This window comes from Euleptes europaea, chromosome 3 (assembly GCF_029931775.1).
Source record: "Euleptes europaea isolate rEulEur1 chromosome 3, rEulEur1.hap1, whole genome shotgun sequence".
NCBI classification, from domain to species: domain Eukaryota; kingdom Metazoa; phylum Chordata; class Lepidosauria; order Squamata; family Sphaerodactylidae; genus Euleptes; species Euleptes europaea.
Window position 1 is genome coordinate 42,440,604 of NC_079314.1, and position 26,823 is coordinate 42,467,426.

The 26,823-nt window shown below is 45.1% G+C and overlaps 1 protein-coding gene across 1 annotated transcript in view; it reads right to left on the reverse strand.

The window, feature by feature from the left end:
* FRMD4A (FERM domain containing 4A) overlaps positions 1 to 26,503 on the reverse strand; it is a 341,204-nt gene extending 314,701 nt beyond the window's left edge. The window contains exon 1 of the mRNA XM_056847044.1: positions 26,272 to 26,503. Within this exon, the coding sequence (XP_056703022.1) occupies positions 26,272 to 26,304 (33 nt within the window). The 5' untranslated portion in view covers positions 26,305 to 26,503. The remainder of the gene's footprint in view (positions 1 to 26,271) is intronic.
* Between the last annotated feature and the right edge of the window lie 320 nt (positions 26,504 to 26,823).

The window sequence follows — 26,823 nt, forward strand, 5'->3', positions numbered from 1 at the left end:
AAGAAGGCAGGGCTTCACTTAGGGCTGCATTTCCCGGTTGAGGAAGCCTCGAAGGAACTCCATTGGGCATTTACTGATCTCTGATCCAAAGCCCTGAACACCATTGAATGTTATCACCCTTCCAAGCTTAATGCATTTTGGGCAATACATGAGGACTTCCAGGTGGGGTGCAGGATTTGAAGATTGGCAGGAATGCCAAGGCACCTTCCCAACCTTTGTGGGGGCAACAAGCAGCCAGCTGAACGCTGTCAATGTGGCATATAAAGGGCCTGGGTGTTAGGTTTTGCTATAGGAATTGTAGGTTCGGATCAGCTGGGAAGTCTTGGGCAAATCTTGGTCTTCTGCATGAGGGTGTGCAGCAAAAACCAGGAAATTGTGTGACTGCTACCCAAGCAGCCATTACTTGTCTAGTTCTCCCTTATCACTGTGTAATATATTGTGGAACTTCTCTGTAGCATGAAATAGCAACCTTCTGCATTGTGCCTTTGGAATGGATCGGGGGAGACCCACAGGACATCATGAAATCATGACAGAATGTACATTTTACTATATCAAGGGGGTGGGAGGAACTAGATGTATGACATTCTTAGCAACGGGAAGTTCTCACCATAGAGTTCCTGGCCATTCTTAGAGCTATCCGAAAGTGTTTCCAGCAATTGCTAGAGCTACCTTGTCATTTCCAGAATCACCAGAAACTCTATGGTAAGAACTTCCGGTAAGTTGACAAGGCATTATTTTTCTTTTAACACCCCCCCCCCCCCCAGGATGATCATACCTCGCCTTTTGCCCCAGTTTCTACTGGCAATCAGCTGAGCATCGGTGAGCAAGGACTGCAATTGCCTGGAGGTCTCTCCATCTTAAGCGGACAAATGGGAACCCTATGGGGGGCACCTGGAGTATTGTAAACCATGTTGAGCCATAATGGCAGCAACAAGACTTAAAGGATCATGAAAGAATCATGCTGTGCTTTCTTCTCCAGCACACTGCACGAAGGGCAGTGTGCTTAGCAGGGAGGCCACTGGAAGCCATATTGCTCAAGGTTCACCCAAAGTTTGGAGCCGGACCTAGAGTGCCCATCACGTAGGCTTGCCTGATTCCTGCTGGGGGCAGAGGGGATCCTTCTTGCTCAGCTTGATGGTAGGAGAAAAAGGAGGGATGGGAAGGATGATCATCAGCACCCAAAAGTCTTGACCATCTCTTCTGATGCGACTGCTGGGGGCAGGGGATCCTTCTTGCTCAGCTTGATGGTGGGAGAAAAAGGAGGGATGGGAAGGATGATCATCAGCACCCAAAAGTCTTGACATCTCTTCTGATGCGACCAGAAGAGATGTCAGCATGTCACCAGCAATGTTCTAGCATTCGGTCAAAACTCTATAGTTAAACTATAGAGTTTTGGCTGAATGCTAGAGTCAGAAGGGATGTGAGTGGGTCACTGGCAACATCATTATGTCCCAATGAAGTCCCCCCCCCCCCAGTTAGTCTCTCTACTGGCATGTCAATGAATACGCTTCCTCCCCCTTTTAGAATGGGACTACTGCCCATCTTCCCCACTCCAGTGGTTTAATGTTAGAAGGAAGCTTCAGCCCATCGTGCCACGCAGACTGGGAATCACAGGGTTAAAGTCTGCTGTAGCTCAGTCCATCGTAACAGCTCTGCCATCCTCCAGGTACCATAAAACTGAATGGCTTTATTGAAATTAACAGACTTACAGCCAATATCGATAAAAGAGCCTACAAAATTTAGTGCGGAATGACAGGGCTTTCACAACAGTCTTCCGGCGGTGCCAAAGTTCGCCATTTTAATCTTCTGTTTTCTATTAAATGTTATTGGGACTTTCCACTGGGACAGCAGCTGAACATATCCCGTGGATATCTGCCCATACAAAGGAAAAGCCCTCATATATGAGGGCTCCTTATATATTAGGACTCTTCTTATGTATTAGAAGAGGTTCTAAAGAGAAACATGAGGCAGGGAATGCTCTGTGTAGCTGAAGAAAGGCTATCAGATCGCAGGCACCACTTTTTTGTTTTTCTTAATTCGTCTTTGTAGCATATGCATTAAAAGCAATTGGCTAATGCAAGAATTTCTCAGCCCTTGCTCAAAAAGAAGGTGAAAGGTTATCTTATTTGCTTATGTACTGAGCCAATGCCCTTAAACATGTTCAATACAACTGGGAGACTTTCAAGGGAGCTAAATTCTTCTCCACAGACAGAACCATTCTCCAGTATAGTTCTTTTATGCCAAAATACATCTGGGCACATGATAAGCAATCATAGAATCCTAGAGTTACTTGAATCCCAATTATACTTAATAGCACCTAATTTATTAATTATATGACACAGAAGTTAATATGTTGGGTTGTTTAAGAATGTTTACTAGTTCTCTACTACAAGAACAAGTTTAGAGTATATTCAAGATTTCATGTTTGTACACATGTCAGCAACTACAAGGTTCTCTTTGGGTGTTACAATTTAAATCTTCAAATGCCAGACCAGATGCTTAATCAATGTTGGCCTCGCCTTGTTCTCATACATTCATCATACGATCTTCTCCTAACTCCATTGGAATGCATGGTCAAACAGTCCCCCAAACCAAGACTCACAGATATAACCACCAGAAGGATCTATCGGTAGCAGCTGCATCCATCAGCACACCTGGAGCTTTCTCAGATTATTCACCAACCAAATAAATTACTAAGGAAAACACAAGAGTCAGCTAGATCAAAACAGAGCTCTCCAGAAAATTAACATAATACATTTTAATCAACATAGGAAAAGTAGATTTTGTGAACATTTGGATTACAGAGTAGACTTCAATAGACCCTCTATCCATAAAATGTGTTTTTGTTCTCAGTATACCTTTAAGAATGCAAGAACAATTAATCTAAATAGGGAAAGCTCTTGCCCTCAAGACACCAAGGGCAGGGGGAACCATTGTATTACAGTGGTTCATCAAATTCACTCTGCCATGGAACCTCGCTGGGTTACCATGGGCCAGTCACATACTTTCAGACTAACCTACCTCATAGGGTGGTTATGAGAATAAAATGGAGGTGAGGAGAATGATGCACCTTTGGTCCCATTGGGAAGAAAGGTAAAGTATAAATAAAGTGAACAAACTACATTATTTAATAGCATATCTATAGTGCTGAAGGTTCAGGGGGCATACTCCTTTGTATATCCAACTTATTACGGCTGGTGCTAAGCTCTAGGATGGTTATACAGAGGAGAGTTTTCACAGATCTGCCTTCCTAAGCTGTTTTGCCTTGGTAAAGGTAAGGTAAAGGTCCCCTGTGCAAGCACTGGGTCATTCCTGACCCATGGGGTGACGTCACATCCCGACGTTTCCAAGGCAGACTTTGTTTGCGAGATGGTTTGCCAGTGCCTTCCCCAGTCATCTTCCCTTTACCTCCAGCAAGCTGGGTACTCATTTCACCGACCTTGGAAGGATGGAAGGCTGAGTCAACCTTGAGCCGGCTACCTGGAACCAACTTCCGTCGGGATCGAACTCAGGTCGTGAGCAGAGCTTTTGACTGCAGTACTGCAGCTTAACACTCTGTGCCACGGGGCTCCTTGGCAGGACCACCCAAATTCACAACACAAAACTCAGGGTAAATTCTAGCTTCTATTCTGTCTGTCTGCTTTCTACCTCAAGGAATTCAAAGTGGCTTACAATATAAATAAAACAACAATTATTTAAAAAGACCACAATTTCAGCAATCAAAAACCAAAGCGGGAACACTACCTAATTCAATCTTGCATATGTTCTGACTATTCTTTCTTTTTCTTTTTTTTTACCATGGACAGTTCCTTTTTCTCTGGCACCTATCCCTAGCAAGAGACGGTTCCTGTGCTGTCTTTAGGTTTCCCTTTTGGCAATGCCTACTTAAAATTTTGTTAAGCTTTCTTCAGGGTTCAGCTTCCCTCCTGGGGTCTCTAGAAATTCAATATGTGAGGCAGTGAGATGCATTTGGCCACAACGAATCTTGTTGCTAGATGCATGTACATAAATGCACACAAGGGAATAATAAGGAGCCATGCAGTGCAAAGCCTGCCATTTTAGTACAATGCTGCTGCCGCTGCTGAGGAACTCAGGCCCCAGTGTGTGGTTGAAGGGCACACAATTCAGCCACCTTGCTGAAGCTATGAAGGAATGGTGGAGACCACTTGGGTGTCCTCTGAAGGTCACCTTAAGCTCCACAGATCAAAGAAATTATTCTAAATTGTCATGGATCAGTTGTGTTGTTCTAATATTTTTTTAATTTAAAAAAACCCTTGGCTTTCAAATCAGCGGAAGACAGTTGAACAGGAATCAAATACAGAAGATTAAAATCTTTAGCGACATGTAGTAACATTGACTGCTGGAGACCAAGATCAAGATACTTCATACCATAGCATGAATTATTACCATAGTATGAATTAATATGTATGGGTGTGGAAGTTGGACAATGGAGAAAGCTGACAGGAAAAAAATTGATTAATCTGAAATGTGGTGTTGGAGCAGAGTTTTACAGATACCGCGGACCACCAAAAAGACAAATCAGTGGGTTCGTGATCATATCAAGCTTGAACTCTCCCTAGAAGCTAAAATGGCCAAACCGAGGCTATCATACTTTGGTCACATTATGGGAAGACAAGAGTCACTGGAAAAGGCAATTATGCTAGGAAAAATTGAAGGCAGCAGGAAAAGAGGAAAACCCAACATGAGATGGGTTGACTCAATAAAGGAAGCCATGGACCTCAGTTTGCAAGACTTGAGCAAGGCTGTTAACGATAGGTTGTTTTGGAGGTCATTCATTCCTAGGGTCGCCATAAGTCGGAAGCGACATGACAGCACTGAGCATGCACACAATAACATTGAAGTGGATGGGTGAGGGGGAAGGCTGTGGGAGTGATTCTTGTGATCAAAACACAAGTAAAAAAAATACAAACATGGACTGCTTCTCTGCCTTTACACCAACCATTTTGAAAAGTATCCACAGTTGCAAGGAATATTTTGGGGAAACATTGAAAAACTGGAATAGACACGGGAGTGGCACTTTTCACAAATCATCAATGAGACTGGCAGGAAGACCCTCAAATCTCAACCCCTCAGCAACATGTGAAGGAGAAATTAGTTCGAGGCGGGTCTTTTGAAAAGGTGCAACTTGCACCCCCCCCCCCCCAGGATAGTTCATGCAGCCCTACTGCAAGTGTTAAGGGCAGGGAGCCTTTAGATGAATAAGAACATTCTCGACGCTTTCCATTTCCTGGTGATTGCAAAAGAATTAATATTTATGTTACATTACAAGCATATGTTAACATGGCCCTGATGCTGCTATTTAAATAAAAGAAAATCTACTTCTCGAGGTCAGAATTGCAGATGTTTACACATTCCTCCTGTGCTGCCTCTTTCCTCCAAATCCCTCCCCCAGCTGTGTTCTTAAAAGTCATGGCATCTAGCTTGGTGGAAAGGCATCTTTGGGTCTAACCCACAGGGGCTCTGCTGCATGCAAAATGATACTACTAATGCTAATTTGCTGTATTGCATCTTTAAAACATATGAGTGGAAGAGACTACCAGCTTAAAAGCACAGTGTGGGAATTTCACTTCAAGGACCAGAAAATTCCTTCATGTCACTGGAAACTGGCATTAAAATAAAGTCTGCCCTGTTCCTTGTGTGTGAATCTCCCCCCTACTGTCAATGAGGCTTCTGTTTTGTGCTCTTTCAAACAGGTGCATTGTAAACAGCATGAAGAGCTTAGAGAGGTATTGCATTCCAGGAAACAAATGTGTATAAATGAGCTCCAGAATGTCTCTTTTTCCCAACAGCACTATTCCGTTACAAGGTAGACAATTCCCACACCTGAGAGCCAAGAAGTTTTCCATTTATTCAGTTTTTTCTAAACTTTTAATACAAAATTATGTTAAATACCTGTACCACATGTGCATCTAGCAGTAAAAAATGTATCACTGCTGTGATCTATTAAAAATCCCATCCTTAATTTTCCTAATTCTTCAAAATCTCATACGTAATACTTCTTGGTCTGTCTGTCAGTCTTTTGCAAATAGGATTGAAGTGGACTTGTGCAGCAAAGGCTGCCCTATGACTTCTGTATAGATCCCAGATGCAACTTAATGTACACTTCCCATGCTGTTTCAGTGGCACCAAAAGTGCATGGCATGTACATGAAATGTATCATGAGGTGGTCATGGGGGCAGAATAAGTCTTAGCGCTGCATTGATTGATCCAGTGAATGCCACTGATGATTCATTCTGTGTTTCAAAAACAAATGTCCTCCCCAGTCCTTTCCGTCCCAGTTACTGATCAAGGCCAGTTACCGTCCCAGTTACTGATCAATATGTACTGCTTTACCTACATTGTCTGCTGCTCCCAGGGATGTTCACTGGGCCCGCACTCCTAAACTTTTACCTACAATTAAGATATTAGGAATAGGCTGGGAGATGACATGTTCTCTCCCCAGCCCTTTCCTGGTGCAAATGTCTGTGTACTTTCCTAGGGGATCTGAACTATGGTTTACCTTGGCACTGAACTAAATCCATTGATATGAAGTGGGTTTATAAGCTCTGGTTAAAAGGGGGCTTGGTAAGCATTAACTAGGGCTTAAGTTCAGTAGAGACATAATTCTTAAACACTGGTAAAAGTTATTAGGGAAAAGGCAGGAATTATCGTGCCAGAGAGTAGAGGGGACTAAGAGGAAGGATCGTGTGAATCTTAGATGCACTGTGGAGGAGGGTCTTACCCAGCTGCTGTTAAGGCAAGCAAGGGCACTGACAAGAAAGTGCCACAACATTGCCCATGTAACCCCTACACCATCTGTCCAGCATGGACAACAGGCAAAATAGGGGTCAGAAATAATTGGAAGTAGGAACTGGAGTTTTCCTGCTGAAGCCATCTCACTGCTCCAGCTGGGGGTGGGCTCTGGCACCAAAGGGCAGCAAAGGGTGGGTCCAAACAGTCTCAGATGGGGTGGGGCAAAATAAATCAGGGGCGGGAGAGGAAAAAAGGATGGAGAAAGTGAGGGTGGTGTCCTGTAGTCACACTCCTTCCCAAACTCCCTCGGATTAATAATAATATTTAAGTGCTGCCAAGCTGCATATGATTTATGGTGTTCAAGCCAAGAGAAGAGCAGAGGTGGTTTGCCATTGCCTAGCACTGGCTGGCAACCCCACACTTCCTTGGTGGCCTCCATCCAAGTACTAACCAGGGCCGACCCTGCTTAGCTTCCAAGCTGCGATGAGCTTAGCCTGGGCTATTCTCACTCTTTTACTCAGACTGCCAACAGCTTTTTAACGGAATTTGGTATTTGTCTCTCAAATGATCAGATGCTCCTTATCTTTAAATTTATATTAACAGCAGCCATGGTGCAGCCCCTATTGAATTGGGATGATGGTTTTGATACAGCGTTTTGACTCCTTCCCCCCATCATTTTCTTGAGGTAAATTTCCCCCAATGTCACTGCCCCTTTTTTGACTCAAATGGGCAAACATGGGGCTATCTGTTTAAGAACACCAGAGGGCACTAACACAGAGATATATTTTATCTAGGGCCGATTAGTTTAACTGATAAATTAAAGCTTCAGTGCCATTCTAAGAACTCTTTCCTGGGAGTAAGCCACACTGAACAGACTTGAGAGGGATACTAAGTAGACATGCTTAGGACGCCACTGCAAATGAAGGAAACTGAACTGAATCAATACGGCTGCAAGTGAAAAGCAGACGTGTTTGTTTCTCAGGCCATTTTGATTCTGATACATTACTGGGATCTTCCTTTCTAACATAAAATTATAACCTATATTTTGAAAACAAAGTAAACTACCTTGTGTCCTTCAGTGTGTCAAAAAAGTATAGGTATTGGGTGTTTGGTAACATGAAAATGTGCTGAAATTCAGTTGATTAACATACAGATGATCCTTGTATGGGGAGGGAACTGTGGCTCAGTGAAAGAGCACCTGCTTTACACTCCCTTTCTTCTTCGAAGCACTAAGCTAATCCTGGGTTTTCATTAATTCAATGGAACATGAGGTGATTCAGAACTTCCCAGGAGGCAGAAACCTTTGCGTCTTCTTGAAGCAGCCGTTTGGAAACAACTGCCTTCATCACAGAAGGCTTGGAGCCTTGAGACATTTTGTAGAAAGCCCCAATGTTTTCTAATTCAACTGAACTTCCATGGAAGCCGTTTTGTGGTGGCACCCGTTGCCTCTTCTCAAAAGTCCAAAAGTGCCCACAAATTCAACAAAGTTGGGGAGCCCCAAATTACAGGGTTTCAGGTGCTGGGAAAGAATTTTCTCTGCTTCAGACCCTAGAGAGACTCTGCCAATCAGAATAGACATGAAATGAATTCAGGGAACCAGTGGTCTGACTCATACGTTCCATCAAATCCTTTTAATAGATGGACAGAATTTGTCATATTATACTACCATGGACATTGTGTATTAGGTGGACAAACATATTACACAACTGAATCACTATTCTGCAATTAAAGAAACAAGTGGCAAACAAGTCCTGTGAAATGGTATTCAAGTAGTAAAATCAATAACTACCACATCATAGCAAATGCTACAAAAGTAACAGTACCCCCAAATCTAGGGGTCCTAAGGGCTCAAATTCACAATGTACTCACCATGGTTGTGTGACCGCACTCGCAGTCAAACATACATTGGGGGGAAACACCGTAAAAAGCATTTGTTTGCTCCGCACTGTGACTGTACACTGCAAGGGCAGAGAAGGAGTTTCCACTTTCCCTCCTTTCTGGTTTTCGCCAGAGGAATGGTGGTGGTGGTGGGGCTCCCCCCCCACCTTTTCTCTGACTCCATGAATCCTTCCACATGTTGGGTATATTGTGTATTTGAGTCCTAAAATACACATAGTTCATGTATGGGGAAATCCATTTTAGCAGGATTATACAGATTGCCTAAAATACCTTGGGGTGTGCTCACACTGGAGCAGCTGGACTATGAGTTCCTTGGTTATGCTTATCAGATAGTTCTGGAAAGGTAGTCATTTAGTCTGCAACAGCAAAAGAAAATAGTGTCTGGCAGCACTTTAGAGACTGACAATTTATTCCAGCGTAAGATTTTGTAAGTAAGAGCATGCTTCATCAGATTGCACTGAAATGGCATTCATTAGATTGACGGCACTTATATCCTGCTTGTCTTTTGCAAATATAAAGACATAATGGATATATGCTTCAATGCACATATCAGGTAGATCTGTGTTACTTTAATTACTATCTGAAATGCACTGCCATTTCCATGGATTCAGGGTAGATATAATTCTTTTTTTTATTAGAATAGCTGATCAGAGGAATGGGAGGAAGTCTATTTTTATGCAAATATCCACTACTTCAGCTAACAGGACTATATCAATCACTACATGTATATATCTAACATTTATGAGGTTACAAATACTCATGATTTGTAACAATAGCTACAAACATTATGAAGCCAGTCAGCCAGCCCAATGCGGGTTCGCTTCCAGGATCATGCGATAGTGCTGGCTTGTAATGGTTGAAGGGTTCATTACAACTTTACAGGATTAATTTGCAACTTCCCCTTTAGATGTCCCCATCCTGAATGGCCAATTAAACTGTAGGTAACCATTCAAAGCATTATGTAGGATAATAATGTCTGTAGTCATATTGTGGCCATTTCATATGTCCAAAAAAGGAATATAGCGATGTACAAACAGAACACCATCATATGGCGAGGAGACATTAGTGAATCTTCATCTGTGCCATGTTTGTCCTTTATTTACCCTCTTTCACTCTGTGAAAGGCCAATTTCTAACTAGCTGTGCCTAGCATTGTAGTACATAGCCGAGCTCAATTAAGGAATGGTGAGACAGCTCTCCCAGACAGATGCCTGACTCCTCATTCATTTTGTACTCAAAGTATGTGTGTGTAAAGTGCCTTCAAGTCGCAGCCGACTTATGGCGACCCCTTTTTTTGGGGGGGGGGGTTTCATGGCAAGAGACTAACAGAGGTGGTTTGCCAGTGCCTTCCTCTGCACAGCAACCCTGGTATTCCTTGGTGGTCTCCCATCCAAATACTAACCAGGGCTGACCCTGCTTAGCTTCTGAGATCTGACGAGATCAGGCTAGCCTGGGCCATCCAGGTCAGGGTACTCAAAGCATAGCCTGTATAAAATCCTTGCGTGCACCCACCCCTTACAGGGTAGAGGAGATCATTTTCAGCAGTATGCTAACACCATGACATCACTCCTGTCACAAACTGGAAGTGATGTCATCAAGCCAGAGCAGTGCTCTAGCATTCACCCAAAACTCTATGTTTCGTGCCGGAAGTTATTGCCCCCACCATTTCCCTGGCATCACTGCCCGGTGGGCAAAGCCAGCAGGGAACAGGAAGTCTCCCATTAAAGCAGGGAACTTAGGGTTGCCAACCTCCAGGTGGCATCTGGAGATCTCTCGCTATTACAATTGATCTCCAGATGACCAAGATCAGTTCCCCTGGAGAAAATTGCTGCTTTGGGGGATGGACTTCATGTCATTATACCTTGGAGGTTCCTCCCCTCCCCAAACCCCAACCTCCCCAGGCTTCACCCCCAAAATCTCCAAGTTTTTTCCAACCCAGAACTGGCAACCCTAAGAGGACCTGATCTCCCTACCCCCTTAGCCCTTCAGATTCTGCTGATGGGTAAATGTATGCTAAAATCTGTGAATGTCTGAAAATAAATGTGCATTTATCAAGTTGTGTTCGGTATACACACTGAGTGTGGGCCACGCCTGTAAGTAATTGCCAGCACCCTGTCCAGGGGCACAGCTCCCCCCCAAAGCTACCTGGACCAGTGGAGGCTCCTGGGCAGGTGGGGTCTAACACATCCCTGGTATCCCTCTATGTTTATTCAACTGAATGTCAATAGAGTCCACATGGGCATTTGCTCTTGAGAGGCTCAACATTCAATCTGGAGATTTGCTGCATTTTGTTTGTAGATTTGCTGCATTTTGTCTGTAAATGCCAAAAACATAAAGTTTTCTCATTCTTCCAAAATCTGAGCCCTGCACCTTAGACAAAATGGCTGTTCTTTAATTATTACATAGCACTAAATAACCAGGTTTGATAAAGCATGTAATTAAGGAAGATTGCTTCTTACCAACAAAACCAGGCTTGTAATTAAACTGTCACACAGATGTGTGACCTTGGTCAAGACTTGAACTTTGGGGAAGAAATGGAGGAAGCGGCCATGCAAAAACTGTATGAAGCATACCAGTCGCTTATCACAGGGAAAACGTTAACTTCAGCAGAAATCCAGCAGAGCCCCAGTCAGCAAAGCGGAAGACAGAATTGGTATATTGCAGTGGCTAAGATGATGAAGGAGGAAGTCCAAGGATCTTTCTCTCTTACATTAACTAGAAATTTTCAGAAAGCCAGTGCTCCCTGCAAGAGATCTGAATTGCCCTGTTGCAACTGTGTAATGTATTTAGTTGGTGCAAGGACTATGCTGAACTATTGAACTGCTGCCAGCATGGTATAGCGGTTAAGAGCGGTGGTTTGGAGGGGTGGAGTCTGATCTGGAGAACCGGGTTTGATTCCCCACTCCTACACATGAGCGGCAGAGGCTAATCTGGTGAACTGAATTTGTTTCCCCACTCCTACACATGAAGCCAGCTGGATGATTTTGGGCTAGTCACAGCTCTCTTGGCCCCACCCCCCTCACAGGGTATCTGTTGTGGTGAGGGGAAGGGAAGGTGATTGTAAGCTGGTTTGAGTCTCAAGTGGTGGAGAAAGTCGGCATATAAAAATCAACTCTTCTTCTTCTTGAACTGCTGTACTGAACTGGGTTAAGCTTCAAGCTTTGGTCCAGGCTCTGTCGCCTGTTTCTCCTATTGGATGGTGGACTTTGGCCGTCCAACCATGGACGGGTGGTTGGGAACTGTATACAAGTTGGGGTGTTTTGCAGTTAAGTTAGTTGTCTCTTCCCTGTTAGCTGAATAAAGCGGTTGCTGTTGGAACTCTGTCTCCGGCCTTGTGTGTAACCTGAGCATACATAATAAACTGAACCTCGCCAAAAGGCCTCAAGGTTTTGAGGATGGCTACAAGATGGGGCTGGAAACATCCCGGGAGCTCCTATGTGTCAAATAAACCGTAGTTTACTAAAAATGGAACTGCTGCCTAGCTAGTATAATCTCTTGGGGGCCCATGAAATCAAGAAAGCAAGGAAATAGCAGTCCGTTCCTCAGAAGCCCCTCCCACAATCCTTGGTTTTGCTGACAATAAGATAAATAGCAGTTCAAGATTACAGGAACAGGTAACTGAAGCAATGGGAGAAAACATGACAAGTCGTTGGGACAGTGAGTCTGGCACATAGTCTATTTAAAGCACTCAGGAATAGACCTAAACAACGCAAAACTTTGCAGCAAAAACCACAGCACACACAACGGTGCATGGCATCAACTGAACTTTGTCTCCATAGAACAGTGCTAGCATTTGTATTCTCTTTCTAGAGAGATTTCTACCAACCAGGGAGTGAAACAGGGGTGTGTGTTGGCCCCCTATCTCTTTAACCTCTTTATAAATGATTCAACGTTAAGAACAGTAGATGGCCACTTCCCTAATCTGGGCCCTTCCTCCATCCCTCTACTATTGTGTGCCGATGATGCTGCGGTATTGCGGCCCCAGCCCTACGGGGGGGGTAAGTAATGGGGGCACTTGTTACCCCCAGGGGAAAACCCATACCCTGGTGACTGACCCCGCATGGTCCTATCCAATAATGACTAGTACACCGTAGCTGGAGTGAAAAAGGCCAAAACTTTATTGATTACAGCGTTAGGCATTGGAAAGCATGAAGGGCAGGATCCAGGGATCAGCTGACCCATCTTTCAGTTGATAGCACCCTGCACCCAACCCGTCTGCTGGGCGCAGCCTGAGATGGCAGTATGCCGGGTCCCCATGTGGGCGGAAGCCAACTGTGTGTCCACTGCCACTTGGGAGGAGGCCAAACCGCAGCCCCCGAGCCAGGCTTCACCATTCCTGGCCTCCCCCCAAAAGCCCTTATTAGGGTCCCCAGAGTGGGAAGTGGGGCACGCAGGCCGTCTTTTCCCCAAACTGCATCCGGGCCTAAGCCCAAACCGCCAACCCTCAGTTGTGACAGATGACCCACCCAAACCCCCATAAACCAAGGGGAGGGCGGGCTGGACAAGCGGTGTGGTGGGGAAGAACGGCCAAGGCCAGGGGCGGGGCTGCGTTTTATCCCCCCTGGCGCGCCGGCCAGCTCTGATCTCAATGGAGCCGGGCAGGCCCCGTGACAGCCCTGAAAGGGCCCGCCAAGTCCACCTGGGGGGCGGGGCGACAGCCACAGGGGGCAGGCGGCCGCCATTGCCCCCCCGGCCGCCCCACGTAGAACACGGGCTCACCCCCCACCCCCAAAAGGGGGGGCGCCATCGCCCCGCCGACCCAGCACAGCCGTGGCAGCTGGTAAGCCAGGACCCAGCCTCCTTCCCCCCATTCCCACCCCTGCAGGTCCGCAAACCCAGATCCCCCCAGAGGGATCCGATGCTTATCACTAACACAGAAGGGGCTAAGACGGCTGCTGTCCATGTTTGTAAGCTATTGCAATGCCAACTTATTATCCATCAATTACAAGAAATCTAAGATCCTAGTCTTCTCTAAATTTTGGAGACATCACAGTTGGACAATTAAGGGGAACGAAATTGAGCAAGTGAAACAATTCAGATACTTGGGCCTGAATTTCCAATATAACAGCAACTGGACAACTCACAGGAACTATGCTGTGTCCTCAGCTAAACGTAATAACGAGGCCACAATTCGCTTCTTTTATATCTATGGTGGCCAATTAGTTCCTGCTCTGCCTTATGAGTGTTTAAGGCTAAATCCATCTCCCAACTCCTATATGGAGTTGCTATTTGGGTAAGTGCCTTTAATCAGGACATTGAGAGGATTCAGTCCACTTTCTTACGCTGTATTCTTGGTGTCCCCAATTGCGTAGGGTATGCAGCTCTGTGCCTTGAGACGGGTTTTTTTGGAGACTAGAGGCTGGATCCAGACCATTAAGTTCTGGTTACGTCTGCACTTTCTAACTGAATATCCTGGTTATATTCCTGCACTGCTGGGAGATTCTTACACAAGCCAGTGGTCAAAATTAATTATCAGGAAAATCAAGTCTGTCGGTATTCCGTTTCTCTTTTGATGCTTGGGAAACAGCAAGCATTTAGATTTATATGTCAGCGCCTACTAGATATAGAAATGCAGAAATCCAGATCCTAACCTCCCTAGCTAATAGACACTGTTCCCCCATGTTTCATGCTATTACTCCGACTTACGGAGCTACAGTTTCCTACTTGTCTTATTTGGAGTCACCGGACACTCGCAGAGTTTTCATGCTCGCTAGACTTAACATTCTTCCTTCAGCTATTCTACAAGGAAGATACAAAGGAATCCCTTTTTTTGATAGGTATTGTCCATGTAAGACTGGGGATCCTGAACACTTAAATCACATGCTGTTGTACTGCCAGCTTTACATGAGGCCGAGGAATACCTGTATTAAACCCCTACTGCCCAGTGATCAGAGTCTCTCAGATCAGCAGTTGGTGATGTACCTTTTATCTGATAGAAACCCCTCTGTCACCCAACAAGTAGCTAGTTTTCTCCTGTCTGCACAAAAGATTTGCGAGCAGTTTGTTCGTACTTCTACGTAATGTCATTTTAATGTAACCTGTTTTAACCGTTTTCGCAACCGTTTTGTATGCTGATGTAAATGCCTAATAAAGGTAATGATGATGATCTTTCAAGAGACTCCAGTGCACCAGCCCATCAGGCATGCACATGAATCGGGGAAGGCCGCATACAAGCCCATAAGAACATAAGAAAGGCCCTTCTGGATCAGACCAAGGCCCATCAAGTCCAGCAGTCTGTTCACACATGGCCAACCAGGTGCCTCTAGGAAGCCCACAAACAAGACAACTGCAGCGGCACTATCCTGCCTGTGTGCCACAGCACCTAATATAGTAGGCATGCTCCTCTGATCCTGGAGAGAACAAAGGGAATAAACTGTACCTGACCTTCCTGAGTTTTTGACATGGCCCACACAGCAGCCAAGGTTCGGTTTCCAACTAAGGCCAGCCAAACATTTTCTCAGGAAGTTCACACAAACAGGTCACTAGCTGCCCCTGCCCAGCATTCAGTTATTAGAGATTCATTGCCTCTGGCCGTGGAGGTCCCATTTAGCTGATATAGCTAATCAACATTTATACAAAGTTGCAATACACGATATAATTTCCTTGCAACTGTTTATCATGCAATATGATAAGGGGGAGATTCTTTCTATTGCTAGGGGTATTAATTAAATAGTTTGTTGTAACTTTATCTGTACAGATACAACACAGCCACAAAAGGGTAATCAGTTGGCGGGGGGGGGGGGAAGGTGTCTCTCAAATTCGGGGCCAAGGATAAAATGTCACACAAAGAGTAACATGGGATTTTGCTAATCCTAAAAGCCGATAAATAAACAGATAATGTTAATAAGATCCAGTAATTGACAGCAGCTCCATCCAAGGTTTAACGGATCTATCAAAACATTACACGCTATTTTTATTGAGTTCCTCAGCTCAAATCTGTGTACACAAAACACTAAAAATTCATTATCTATGGAATGCAGTGCTGAGTGCATTTAATGATAATCTCTGTTTACATTCTGGGAGCGTTTGTGGAGAGAAGAAAAGTCCATTTGGAAGTTCTTTGAGTCCTTTGAGGTGGTCCAGAAGGAAAACAGCAGCTTTGAAAAGCAAATCACAACATCCCCCACCCCCCACAAACCTTCTATGCTTCTCAAAAATGGGGGGAGATAAAGGGAGAAAAGCCAGGAGAGCCCTTTTTGTGAGCTTTTAAGTCACATGCTCATTGCAAGGTCAGAAGCAAGCTTTGGAAAGGCTGTGTGTGTGTTAAGTGCCGTCAAGTCGCTTCCGACTCATGGCGACCCTATGAATGAAAGTCCTCCAAAATGTCCTATCTTTGACAGCCTTGCTCAGATCCTGCAAATTGGAAAGGCTAGAACCAAAAAAAAAACCCAGTGAAATTCACCTGCCAGCATAGTTTGCTGGTGGCAGAGTACTGGGGATTAAGAGAAATTGCACATGGCCAAGAGATTATAAAACAAATTAAAAATGGCAGAATTTTAAAAAGTAAGAAGGGAGCCATTTACCGCTGATATGCCTCCTCATGCTTTTAACACAGCTGCACCTATTCTGCCAAGCCCAGGGGCTGGCGTGGCATGTTATAACATTATTGTAGGTATTCATGTATAAATGGATACCTGCTGCTGGCATCACGTGTGTTCTTAGGGGTGATTAATAGTATCGAGAAAGCAGATGAGGATAGACACACCTCATTTTATAAACACACGGAGGGGGGGCATTGAACTGAGATGCCAAAGAAATTCCTAGGAATGTTATCCACAAAGCACTATTTTTATCAGATCGGGATACACTAACAAGAGGGGAGAAGAGGGGAGGGGAGGGGAGGTGCCCATGAGCTCTAAGAAGAGTGTGTGGATCACAAGAGCCATGTCTTAGAGGTGCTACTAAAAGAGCCAGCATGGTGTAGTGGTTAACAGCAGTGGTTTGGAGCAGTGGACTCTAATCTGGAGAACCGGGTTTGATTCCCCACTCCTCCACATGAATGGCGGACGCTAATCTGGTGAACTGGGTTGGTTTCCCCACTCCTACACATAAAGCCAGCTGGATGACCTTGGGCTAGTCACAGTTCTTTTAGAGCTCTCTCAGCTCTACTTACCTCACAGGGTGTCTGTTGTGGGGAAGGGAAGGTGATTGTAAGCCGGTTTGATTCTTCCTTAAGTGGTAGAGAAAGTCAGCATATAAAAACCAACTCTTCTTCTTCTTCTTCTTCTTCTTCTTCTTCTTCTTCTTCTTCTTCTTTGGAGGGAGTCTAGCAGGCCTACTGATCCTCAGATGCTTAGAATGCAGTAACACAGAATTGATTCTTTCAGCAAGTAAGTTATTGTTTATTCATTTGAAAAGTTATTTGCAATTTTTATGGGGATTTTTGTCTGAATCATCTTGTAAAGAAGCAGGCCTCTATTATTTTAAAACCAGTGCAATGTAATGGTTCTAGCGCTGATCGTGGACCAGACAGACATGACTTTAAATCCTTGATTGGGTCAGGAGGTTCACCAGTAACCAGTCATTTGGATTCTGAGTATCCTACCTTGCAGGGAGTTGTTAGGAAAAATAGGATCACCACATCCATGTATGCCACCCAGGGCTTCTTGGTGGTGGAAGGGTAGGAAATAAATGTGAGTAATTAATGCATTTCACTGGAAAAAACCCTGAAGCGATGAGATAACAGGCAAAATGCCAGGACATGTGTCTAGGGATCTGAACCCAAACCCCAATTAAACTGTCTTTCCACTGGATAAGTTTTACTAGCTCCTAGTGTTAACAGCACTCATATTGCTTCCCTCAAAATTCCTTCTGTTTTGCTTGAGGAAGAATTAATAATAACAATAAAATGGAGGAGAGGAGAATGATATAAGCCACTTTTGGCCCCCCCTTGGGTAGGAAGGTGGGGTATACATGCAGTAACTAAATAAAACAAGGGAAAAAATGAGCAGGAACTCTAGCTCAATGGGGGGGGGACTCTTGCACCCCTTTGAAACAGCTGTAGAACAGCAGGGCTAAGAGGCCAGATGCTACAGTAGTTCTGGCTAGGAGCATGAGAAATGTGACTCTTTCCTTTCTCTTCCTGATTGCGGACATCACATGTTCAGAACACTTATTCCTAGAAGTGGGTTCTGCAGAGCAAATCCTTGTGTGCAAGGCAGCACATCATGATTTGTAAACCTCTGAATTGCACAGCACCTTCCTCTTCTGAAGGCCCATAACTCTTTCTAAGCAGAAGAATGCAGATCTGAATCACTGTTGTGCATTCCCTGGACATTACCAGTGGCAAGTCGCTAAATTCCATAACAGATTGCACCTACGGTCATGCTCCCCTTTGTAGGGATCCAACAATAATTTCTCAATCTTGCTCCCTCTTTGGGACACCTTTCTGCAACAGCAATCATGCGGTCTGCAGGTCAAAAGCCGAAAACCAAAGATCATCACAGCAATCCCTGCATTCTTGTGGGAGGATTTACTGCTGATATATAAGGGCGCCACTGCTTGTTGGAGAGGGGACACTTTGCTGCCAACTTGCATCTCATACAGCCTTCCCATCTCCCTGGTAATGTTTGGTGAAAGATGCATGCAAGGTGACATTATTATATTCACCTCCCTGCTATTGATTAGTGTTTGCAGGTATAGGAAAACACTGCATGCAACAGATAAACATCCTTGCATGTTTCTTGCCCCACATGTTATTGGGGAGATGCAGGCAGCCTGACAACAGCCACACATCCCTTGCTATGTATAGTGAGATCTAGCAGGTCCACCTGTTAAGCCAATGAGTGATGGGACCACAGAGTCTCTTTGAAAGAACAATAAAACAGTAACCCACAGAAGGATATAGTCTAGCAATATTTGTTTGCATCTTAATTAAGACCGAGCATCCCAAAGCGAAGGTTTGTAGCCTCACCCGGGCTGATCATAGGTTATAATGATACTTATCTGCAAAACCTAAAGAAAGAGGTATCAGTGTGCTGAGGAACCATCTCTTTAACCCCCTGAATTCCTACAAGGCTGCCCATCTCACCACCATCACATGCATATTTATGTGGCCATTATGAAAATCCTAAAGTAAAAATACATCAAGGCCCCATGATTTTTAAAGTCTATTACATGTTATAATGTAATTACTGCTTGATGCCCGATTTACCTCAGCAGTCTGTTTCATAACTGTCACCAAGTTATTAAGAAATGACAATATGGGAGAGGTGGGAATCTGATACTGCATGCCGACCAAAGAAACGGTCAATCCATGAATGAAAATGTCAGAAATATGGTCCATGTCCCTAAGGCACTCAAGGAAGCACCCCTAGTTCTTCCTGCATCATCAGAAGGCCTGTTCACAAGGTACAGTGAACACAAATACTATCTGTGTACAGTGTACACATGCTTTTTCTTTATAAGTGAGTTGAGTAATTCTCATGTTACATTCAACACATGTACAGCTGAATGTGTGATTGAAATAGCACATTTATCCAGGTACTGATCCCCAATTGCATTTGTAAAGTGAACGTGCATTGGCTCTTTCCTAAAAACAGGTATACGCACATACATGCAGGATGTATGTGCATTCACTGTACCTTGTGAACAGGGCTTAAGTGTAGGGTTCCCAACTCCAGGTTGGGAAATTCCTGGAGATCTGAGAATGGGGTTTGGAGAGGGGAGGGATCTCAAAAGGGTATAACGCCATACAGTTCACCTTCCAAAGCAGCCATTTTCTCCAGGAGGGTGGATCTTTGTAGCCTGGAGATCAATTGTAAATCTGGGAGATCTCCAGGACTCACCGGGAGGTTGACAATCCTACTTTAGTGGTAGATAAGCTAAGATGGACCAGGCTACCCCAGTCTCATCAGATCTTGGAAGTTCAGCAGCATCGGACCTGGTTAGTACTTGGATGGGAGACCAGGAAGTCTCAGGTAAGGTTGCGAGGCAGAGGCAGATGATGGTAAACCATCTCTGAACCTCTCTTTCCCTGAAAACCCTACAGCAGGAATCCCCAACTTTTTGAGCCTGTGGGCCCTTTTGAAATTCTGACACAGGGTGATGGGCACAACCATAAAATGGCTGCCTCAAGAGGTGAAGCCAAGAAGTATAAAGATAGCATCCATGAAGTTATCCCATAGATTTTAAAGAAGGCTGTTGTAATTCTAAGAGTACTCCAGCCACCACCTGGAGGTTGGCTCCCCCTAGTTAGAAATAATGCATTTTGCCAACTACCCAGATTGCATGAACATTAAATGCCTTCTCTGAAATGCAGCAAACGGTCTAGTGAACACCTCTTTATGGAAAACACAGAACAACTGAAATGGGCCCCCAAGGTTGTAACTTGGCAGACCAGGATCCCACGCATGGCTGCAAGCAAACTCCAGGAAAGCTAGCTGGGCATGCTATGCAGAGGCGGAATAATTTTTAAATGCACTCCCTACTATTAAGTTGCCCAACCTAAAGAAACCTTTGAAATAATTCTGTACCTGTGTGTCGGAAGGGATTTTTTAATGAACTTTACCATCCCATAATAATGCAATAATAATAAAAAAATACCTTGCCCCGAGGTTTCCTTTGGGGTTCCTGGGTTTTCATTCAGATCTCTGGAAAAGCAAGCATCGGCTCTTGCCATCTGCTTAGTACTTTGGAGAGTACGCAAATGAGTTTAAAAATATACATTAAACTCGCGCTCCATATGGCTCCAGGGAAAGAAATGCCAGCCCTCCATTCTCCTCCCTCTTCCCATTTATTTGTATAAATGCAAGTTGGCAGCCAAATTTAATATACCAGCAGTATTATTTAGTGCTTGCCTGAAATTTTTTAAGTGTCTCACAAACAGTTTTGTGCCGAACTCCCAAACAACCTCTTCTAGCAAGTCCCTGTTCTCCTCTGGCAGCACACCTTTTTTTTTTTCTTGCAGTCAACTTATGCTGTGACTCATGGCTACTCTGTGGGGTTTTCAAGACTAGGACGTTCAGAGGTAGTTTGCCATTGCCTGCCTCTGCGTAGCCACCCTGTACTTCCTTGGTGGTCTCCCATCCAAATACGAACCAGGGCTGACCCTGCTTAGCTTCTGAGATCTGATGAGACTTGGGTAGCCTGGGCTATCCAGGTCAGGGCCAGCACATACTACTGCTATGTAATTTTATCAATGACCTGTGAAGAAAGTATTAGGAAAGAACTGCCTATGTTAGAAACGGAGGGCATGGAATGTAAGTTAACAAGCAAAGTAATTGCAATGCACAAAGGGAAACATTTTGCCACAGTGCATGATTATCTTTATCTTTTGGAACCCACGGGATGTGATGATATAGTCAAGAACCGGTTATTCTTCCTGCCTCTCCACAACTGTGGTGGCAGATGCTTTGCTTTGCTGAGGTTACCAGAAGCAACAAAGAGGGACAAATTGTCAAATGAAGCTAAAAACATAAGATGGCCATGAAGATGATCTTAAGAAAGTACCTTCCTAACAAAAGAAAGCACTGGAGATCACTTTGAATAACGCTGGGTGGGCTTTTGGTTTTCATGCCATATACAATAAAATTGCAATTTGTAGCACTGTTTCAAGAGTTGCCCCTTCTTTTTTTGCTTCTTCTTTTTTTGTGCAGTTCTCCTTTGTTGCTCTCTCTCCCCCCCACCCACCCAGAGATATACCTCAAATCATCCAAAGAACCATGCGACTAGTTCTGTACCCTCAGAGCAGTCTTCATTTGTGTTTCTCAAACAGCAGGTCAAAATCAGAAAAAACTTGTGGAATTATTCTCCAATTTGTATTTTATCGGTAAGAAGCAATCGTGGGGGGCCCAGTCAGCATAGGGGCCATGTGTTCCCAATCCTAGTGCTCTGACTAGTCCCAGTACTAATTGCCCCCAATAGTAGCTGGGGTATTTAGAGATGCCAACCTCCAGGTGGGGCGTGAAGATCTCCCGGAATTACAACTGATCTCCAGACTACAGACATCAGTTGCCCTGTAGGAAATGGCTATTTTAGTGGGGGGACTCTATAGCATTAAACCTAGCGATGCCACATCCCTCTTCGCCATTGGTGGGAGGTTTTTGGGGCAGAGCCTGAGAAGGGTGGGGTTTGGGGAGGGACTTCAGTGCCATAGAGTCCAATTGCCAAAGCACCCATTTTCTCCAGGTGAACTGATCTTTATCGGCTGGGGATCAGTTGTACTAGCGGGAGATCTCCAGCTAGTACCTGGTGGTTGGCAACCCTAATTATACCTCACTGAGGTCCTACCCTTCCCAAACGCTGCCCACCTTAGCCTCTCCAGGAGTTTTCCAACTCAACCTTGGCAACCCTAGTCAGTAGGATTGCCAGGTCCCTCTTTACCACTGGTGGGAGGTTTTTGGGTCAGAACCTGAGGAGGGCGGGGTTTGGGGAGGGGAGGGACTTCATTGACATAGAGTCCAATTGCCAAAGCGGCCATTTTCTCCAGGTGAACTGATCTCTATTGGCTGGAGATCAGTTGTAATAGCAGGAGATCTCCAGCTTGTACCTGGAGGTCAGCAGCGGCAGCCCTACTAGTCAGGCATTTGAGGTTGGGAAAATAGTATCTGAAAAGAGTTCATCCCCTCTCCCTACTGCACTGCAGTCAGGAAGGGGTGATGGCTGCTGCTATTTAACAATGAAAAATGAGCTGGACAGGAGATCCATTCAAGGCTCTTTCATGTCAGGTTTGCTCTTGAGAATTCCCTCTCCCATGCTATCTCTGACCTTTGACGGTGCTCCTTGCCAAAAATAAAGACCACAGGTGCATTTGAAGAGAGGCGGTGGGCGCTTTGTCCCCCTTGGGGCTTTAGCAGATACCCAATTATGCCTCCCTCTGGATGGAAGTTTTAAAACCCACTCCTGATGAGGCCAAAGTGTGCGTGTTTTGTATGCAATTTTCAAAGAGAAAAATGATTGCAAAACTCCCACTGAATGAACACACAAGCTCTCATCTGTGCCTAAAGCATGCCATCCGATTTGGGCGCCAGCCTTGGTCTGATGCCACACAATTGTTCTTATTGAGATTCCAATTAATAACTTGGGGTGTGTCAGGAAGGCTGTGAGCTGAAGAAAGATGATCAAGCTGCCAACACAGTTGTGATGGAAATGCACTTCCTCCAGCCACACAGCCCCCAGGCCTGCCCACTTGTGCGCATTTCACCGTTCTTGTGGCTCCGAGTATATTTGTTGAATGGTGCCCAAGTCCCTATATTACACTTGCAGCAATCAGTAATTCTGATGTTGAGTGAATGGCAAATCAGGATTGTGCTATTTCGCCTCAGGCAGCCATTTCAAGGAAGCGGACAAATGAACACACCCTAGACGCTGAAGGAGCACACGCGGACACGATGACAACTTTGCCCAGTGAGCATGGAAAACAGAGCGCCCTGGCCATTTTTAACACGTTCAGCCAGGATTAAAGGGAGGGAGGAATTAACCTCTTAAAATCCAATCATGAGGAAGAATTGCCCACCCTCCAACATAGTAAGAGTCAGTTCCTGAGACTAAATTACTAAATGGAGTTCAGCTTCATTAATGATAAGTGAAAAGAACACACCACTGGAATTTATAAAAAGACAACATTTATTCCAGTCTCACACACTGATATAGCAATTAACAAAATCAAAGGATTGTACTTCTATGCTTTTTTTTTACAATTTTTTTAAACAGATTGGATTTACAAGCTAAAATGTAACATGACTTGGCTCCAGCTGTAGAAGGCAGAACATATTTCCACAGCTACCCTGAAAGGAGCAATTCATGGGTGTGCTATCATTGCTTTCCATTTGTATAAGAGTTGGGTGAATCACACACTCAGGAAAAACCCCCAATAATTTATTCAATTATTATTAATGGTTGCATGTCTATATGAATAGCTACAGGGTGGTGTTTTTTTTACTGCTCTTCAAATGCCGCTGCAACTGCTAAGATTAGCATTTATTTAATGCCAACTGTGCTGATCAAGCAGGTTAAAAAATGTAATAGCAGTCCAGTGTGCTCTGTATCGGGGTGTGGGGTGGGAGGTTAATTTGCACCAGATTCAGCTCTGGCATCTGTACAAAATACACCTGAGCAGGTACAGAGTTCATTTCTGCCACCATTAAGTAACAAGAGACAGTCATTAACACATCATGTGTGTGTGTGTTGGGAGGGGACGACTCCAGACTGACCCTCATCTCCAATGTTCCTTTTTTCCAGGTGGAAACAGAAATGAACGTATCCCTGCCAAGGGGAATTACTGCCCATGCTCCCATTGGTGGCCTTAAACCTTTCTGGACTTTCCCTTAACCCCAAGTTGCAGTCCCATTCATTTTTAATCTTGGACACGTGATGCTGCCTTATACTGAATCAGGCCCTTGATCCATCCAGGTCAGGACTCTCTACTCAGACTGGAGATTCTCCAGGGTCTCTGGTAGAGGTCTTTCAAGTCACCTACTACTTCATCCATTAAAGAGGAAATGCCGGGGATTGAACCTCGGACCTACTGCATGCCAAGCGAATACACTACCGCTGAGCCACGGCCCCTCCCAATCTTATACATTACCTCGATGGCACTGCTGTAGCTTTATCTCTTACACTTTCCCCCCATTCATCATTCTTAGTGCCTCTTTCTCCCCCATTTTTGGCACCTATTTTAGATAAGGTCATGATACATTTGTGAGCTGCAACATTCCAGCTGAAGACAAAAGCATTAAACCCATACAAAGTGGGGGTCTTGTGTCAGGGATTGAGGAATGCCATTGTGGGAGGTGACTTTCTAAAGGCAACTGCAGATCAGGAAAAGTGAAGGCTGGCTGACTCAGGAAACGCTTTGCTAAATGGATTGATCTTGGGAAATACAGTTTGGTTTTCAAGGCAGGGTGGGTTGTTCACATTGTCCCCCCGCCACCAAAGTTGCCAACTTCTAGATAGTAGCGGGAGATCTCCTGCTATTACAACTGATCTCCAGCCGATAGAGCTCAGTTCACCTGGAGAAAGTGGCCACTTTGGCCATTGGACTCTATGGCATTGAAGTCCCTCCCCTTCCCAAACCCCACCTTCCTTAGGCTCCGCCCCAAAAATCTCCCACCCGTAGCAAAGAGGGCCCTGGCAACCCTCCCCTCCCCACAAAGGTCCTGAAAGCTATCACTTGTTACACTTTCTTCTCAAGGGAGATTGGGCCAGCCATTAACCCCCATTCAGCTGCCTTTCTGGCACTCTATGGAGAGCAGTATGGAACCCAAGCCTCACAAATGCATGTGTAAACCCAATCGACCCCCACACGCTGTCTTGCTTTGGACACAAGGCTCTTCTTTGAGAGCTGAAAGCTGTTAAGGACCAGCATGCTGACACAACTGTTTTTTTTTTTTTTAGAAATGTCGCTCCAAAACTAACCAAGAGAAAGTTAGTTTAGGGGAGAGCTACCTTGTGGGTCTAAGCAGTAGAGAAACACAAGCCATCACGAGGAGCAGAGAGCAAAGAAATGGCAATATATTGCAGGGTAACCTTGCAACAGTGTCTGGGGCAGGTTTTCCTGCCTCCAGTTGGATCCCCATTTGATAGGAGATACTGAAAACCAAGCTTCTCCCAATCGGCAACAGCCCCACCCTGAGTTCTGTTTCGTAGTCACACTGGAAAGTGACAAAGAGACTGAACCCAGAAATTGCTTTTACGCACACGCACGGTAAATACAATCCACTCAGCAAAAAACAAGCACGGTTCTAGGTTCAAGTCCCACCTTTCTGCCAATAAATTCATTTGGTGATCTTAGGTCAGTCATAATTTTTCAGCACGTGTAAAAACAAAACAAAATAACCAGCATCCTATCACACAGTACTGCCAACACGATCAAGAGTCTGAAACATTTTGCACATTCAGAGGGCTACACAAATCATTGGCAGCTGACAGCATTTTCACATCATTCGCTCCTCTTCGGCATAGTGCTAGGCATGCTAGCATGACTCCTGAACCACGGTGACCTTCGCCTTTTCACGATAAAATGCCAAGGGGAGTTCCCCAAATTTCTCTCTGCTTTTGCCTCTCGGTTATTGTCTTGCTTCCTTTTCTAAAACCCGAGGCTCGCTGCCTGGAGAAGTGGCGACTAGTTTGTGAACACAGCACCTAAAGGCCGGCTCAAGCACGCCCTCTTGTACCCTCTTGCAGGCTCCCGGAGCTATCCTGACTCTGACACACACAAAATACTCCTTTCCCCTGCTGGCAGAGGTAAACAAAAGCGGTGTGGATTTCTTGCCTAATTGTGACACGGGGTCTGAAAAGGGCCATTCCACCCCAACTGGAAACCCCTGAGGCGCAGGTAATCCTCCTGGCTGAACTGCTCCCTTGGCTGCTTCCTCCCCCACCCTATACACGCCCCCAACATAATGAGATGCTATCAGAAATGCACTTTAAAATTATGATTGTCTGCAAGGAAAAAAAAATCCTTTACAAAGAATCCCCTCTGAAGCTGAGGAAGGGGGAGATGAGGGGTTTCTCACCCCTCCAGGTACCTGACCCCCTCTCTGCTAAATTACATTCATATGAGCAGATCCTAACAGAGGGGAGGTGAAAAAGTCTGAGCAAACCCCTATTCACTGAGGAATCCCCGTGCACCTTCTTCCCAGGATGTAAGAGGAAGAGCCCCCAAAACCTGCCTCCTTACCTTGGTCCTCATCGGAGAAAGAAGCCCTTCCATTTTGCTTTCTTCCTCATGCCAAGTCCTCTCCCTCCAACTTAAGTCTGCCTTCTGATTCTTCAAGTATCCCACAGGAAGGAAACCATGTCAAACCCCAGCGGCGGCTCCCTCGCAGACCCAGAAGCCAACCTGCCTCTCTCCAGCGCTTGGCTCAGAGTCGGCACTGTGGAGCCCCGTTGCCAGAGAAGCTTCCCCTCTCTTCCCCGCGCGTTCACTCTGCATAATGTGCCTGCAGCTACGCACCACAGTCACTGCCAAGCAGCTCCCTTATCTTACGTAATGCACTCAACAACAAGGGAAGGGATCGGGAAGGCGAACCGCAGGGATCAGGTCACACAGGAACAAGTGGAAGGGGGCTGCCTTGCCTCTGAGCTTCTGGGGGCGGGCGGGGAGAGAGAAGGGTCTCCAGTCCTGAAGGGTTTCGCTGTCTTGGCTAGAAGCAAAATGCGAAACTCAGAAGGAGAGTGTATCTTGGCAAGGCTGGTTCTCCGAGCCCCTCCAAGAGATTGCTTGGGGTGG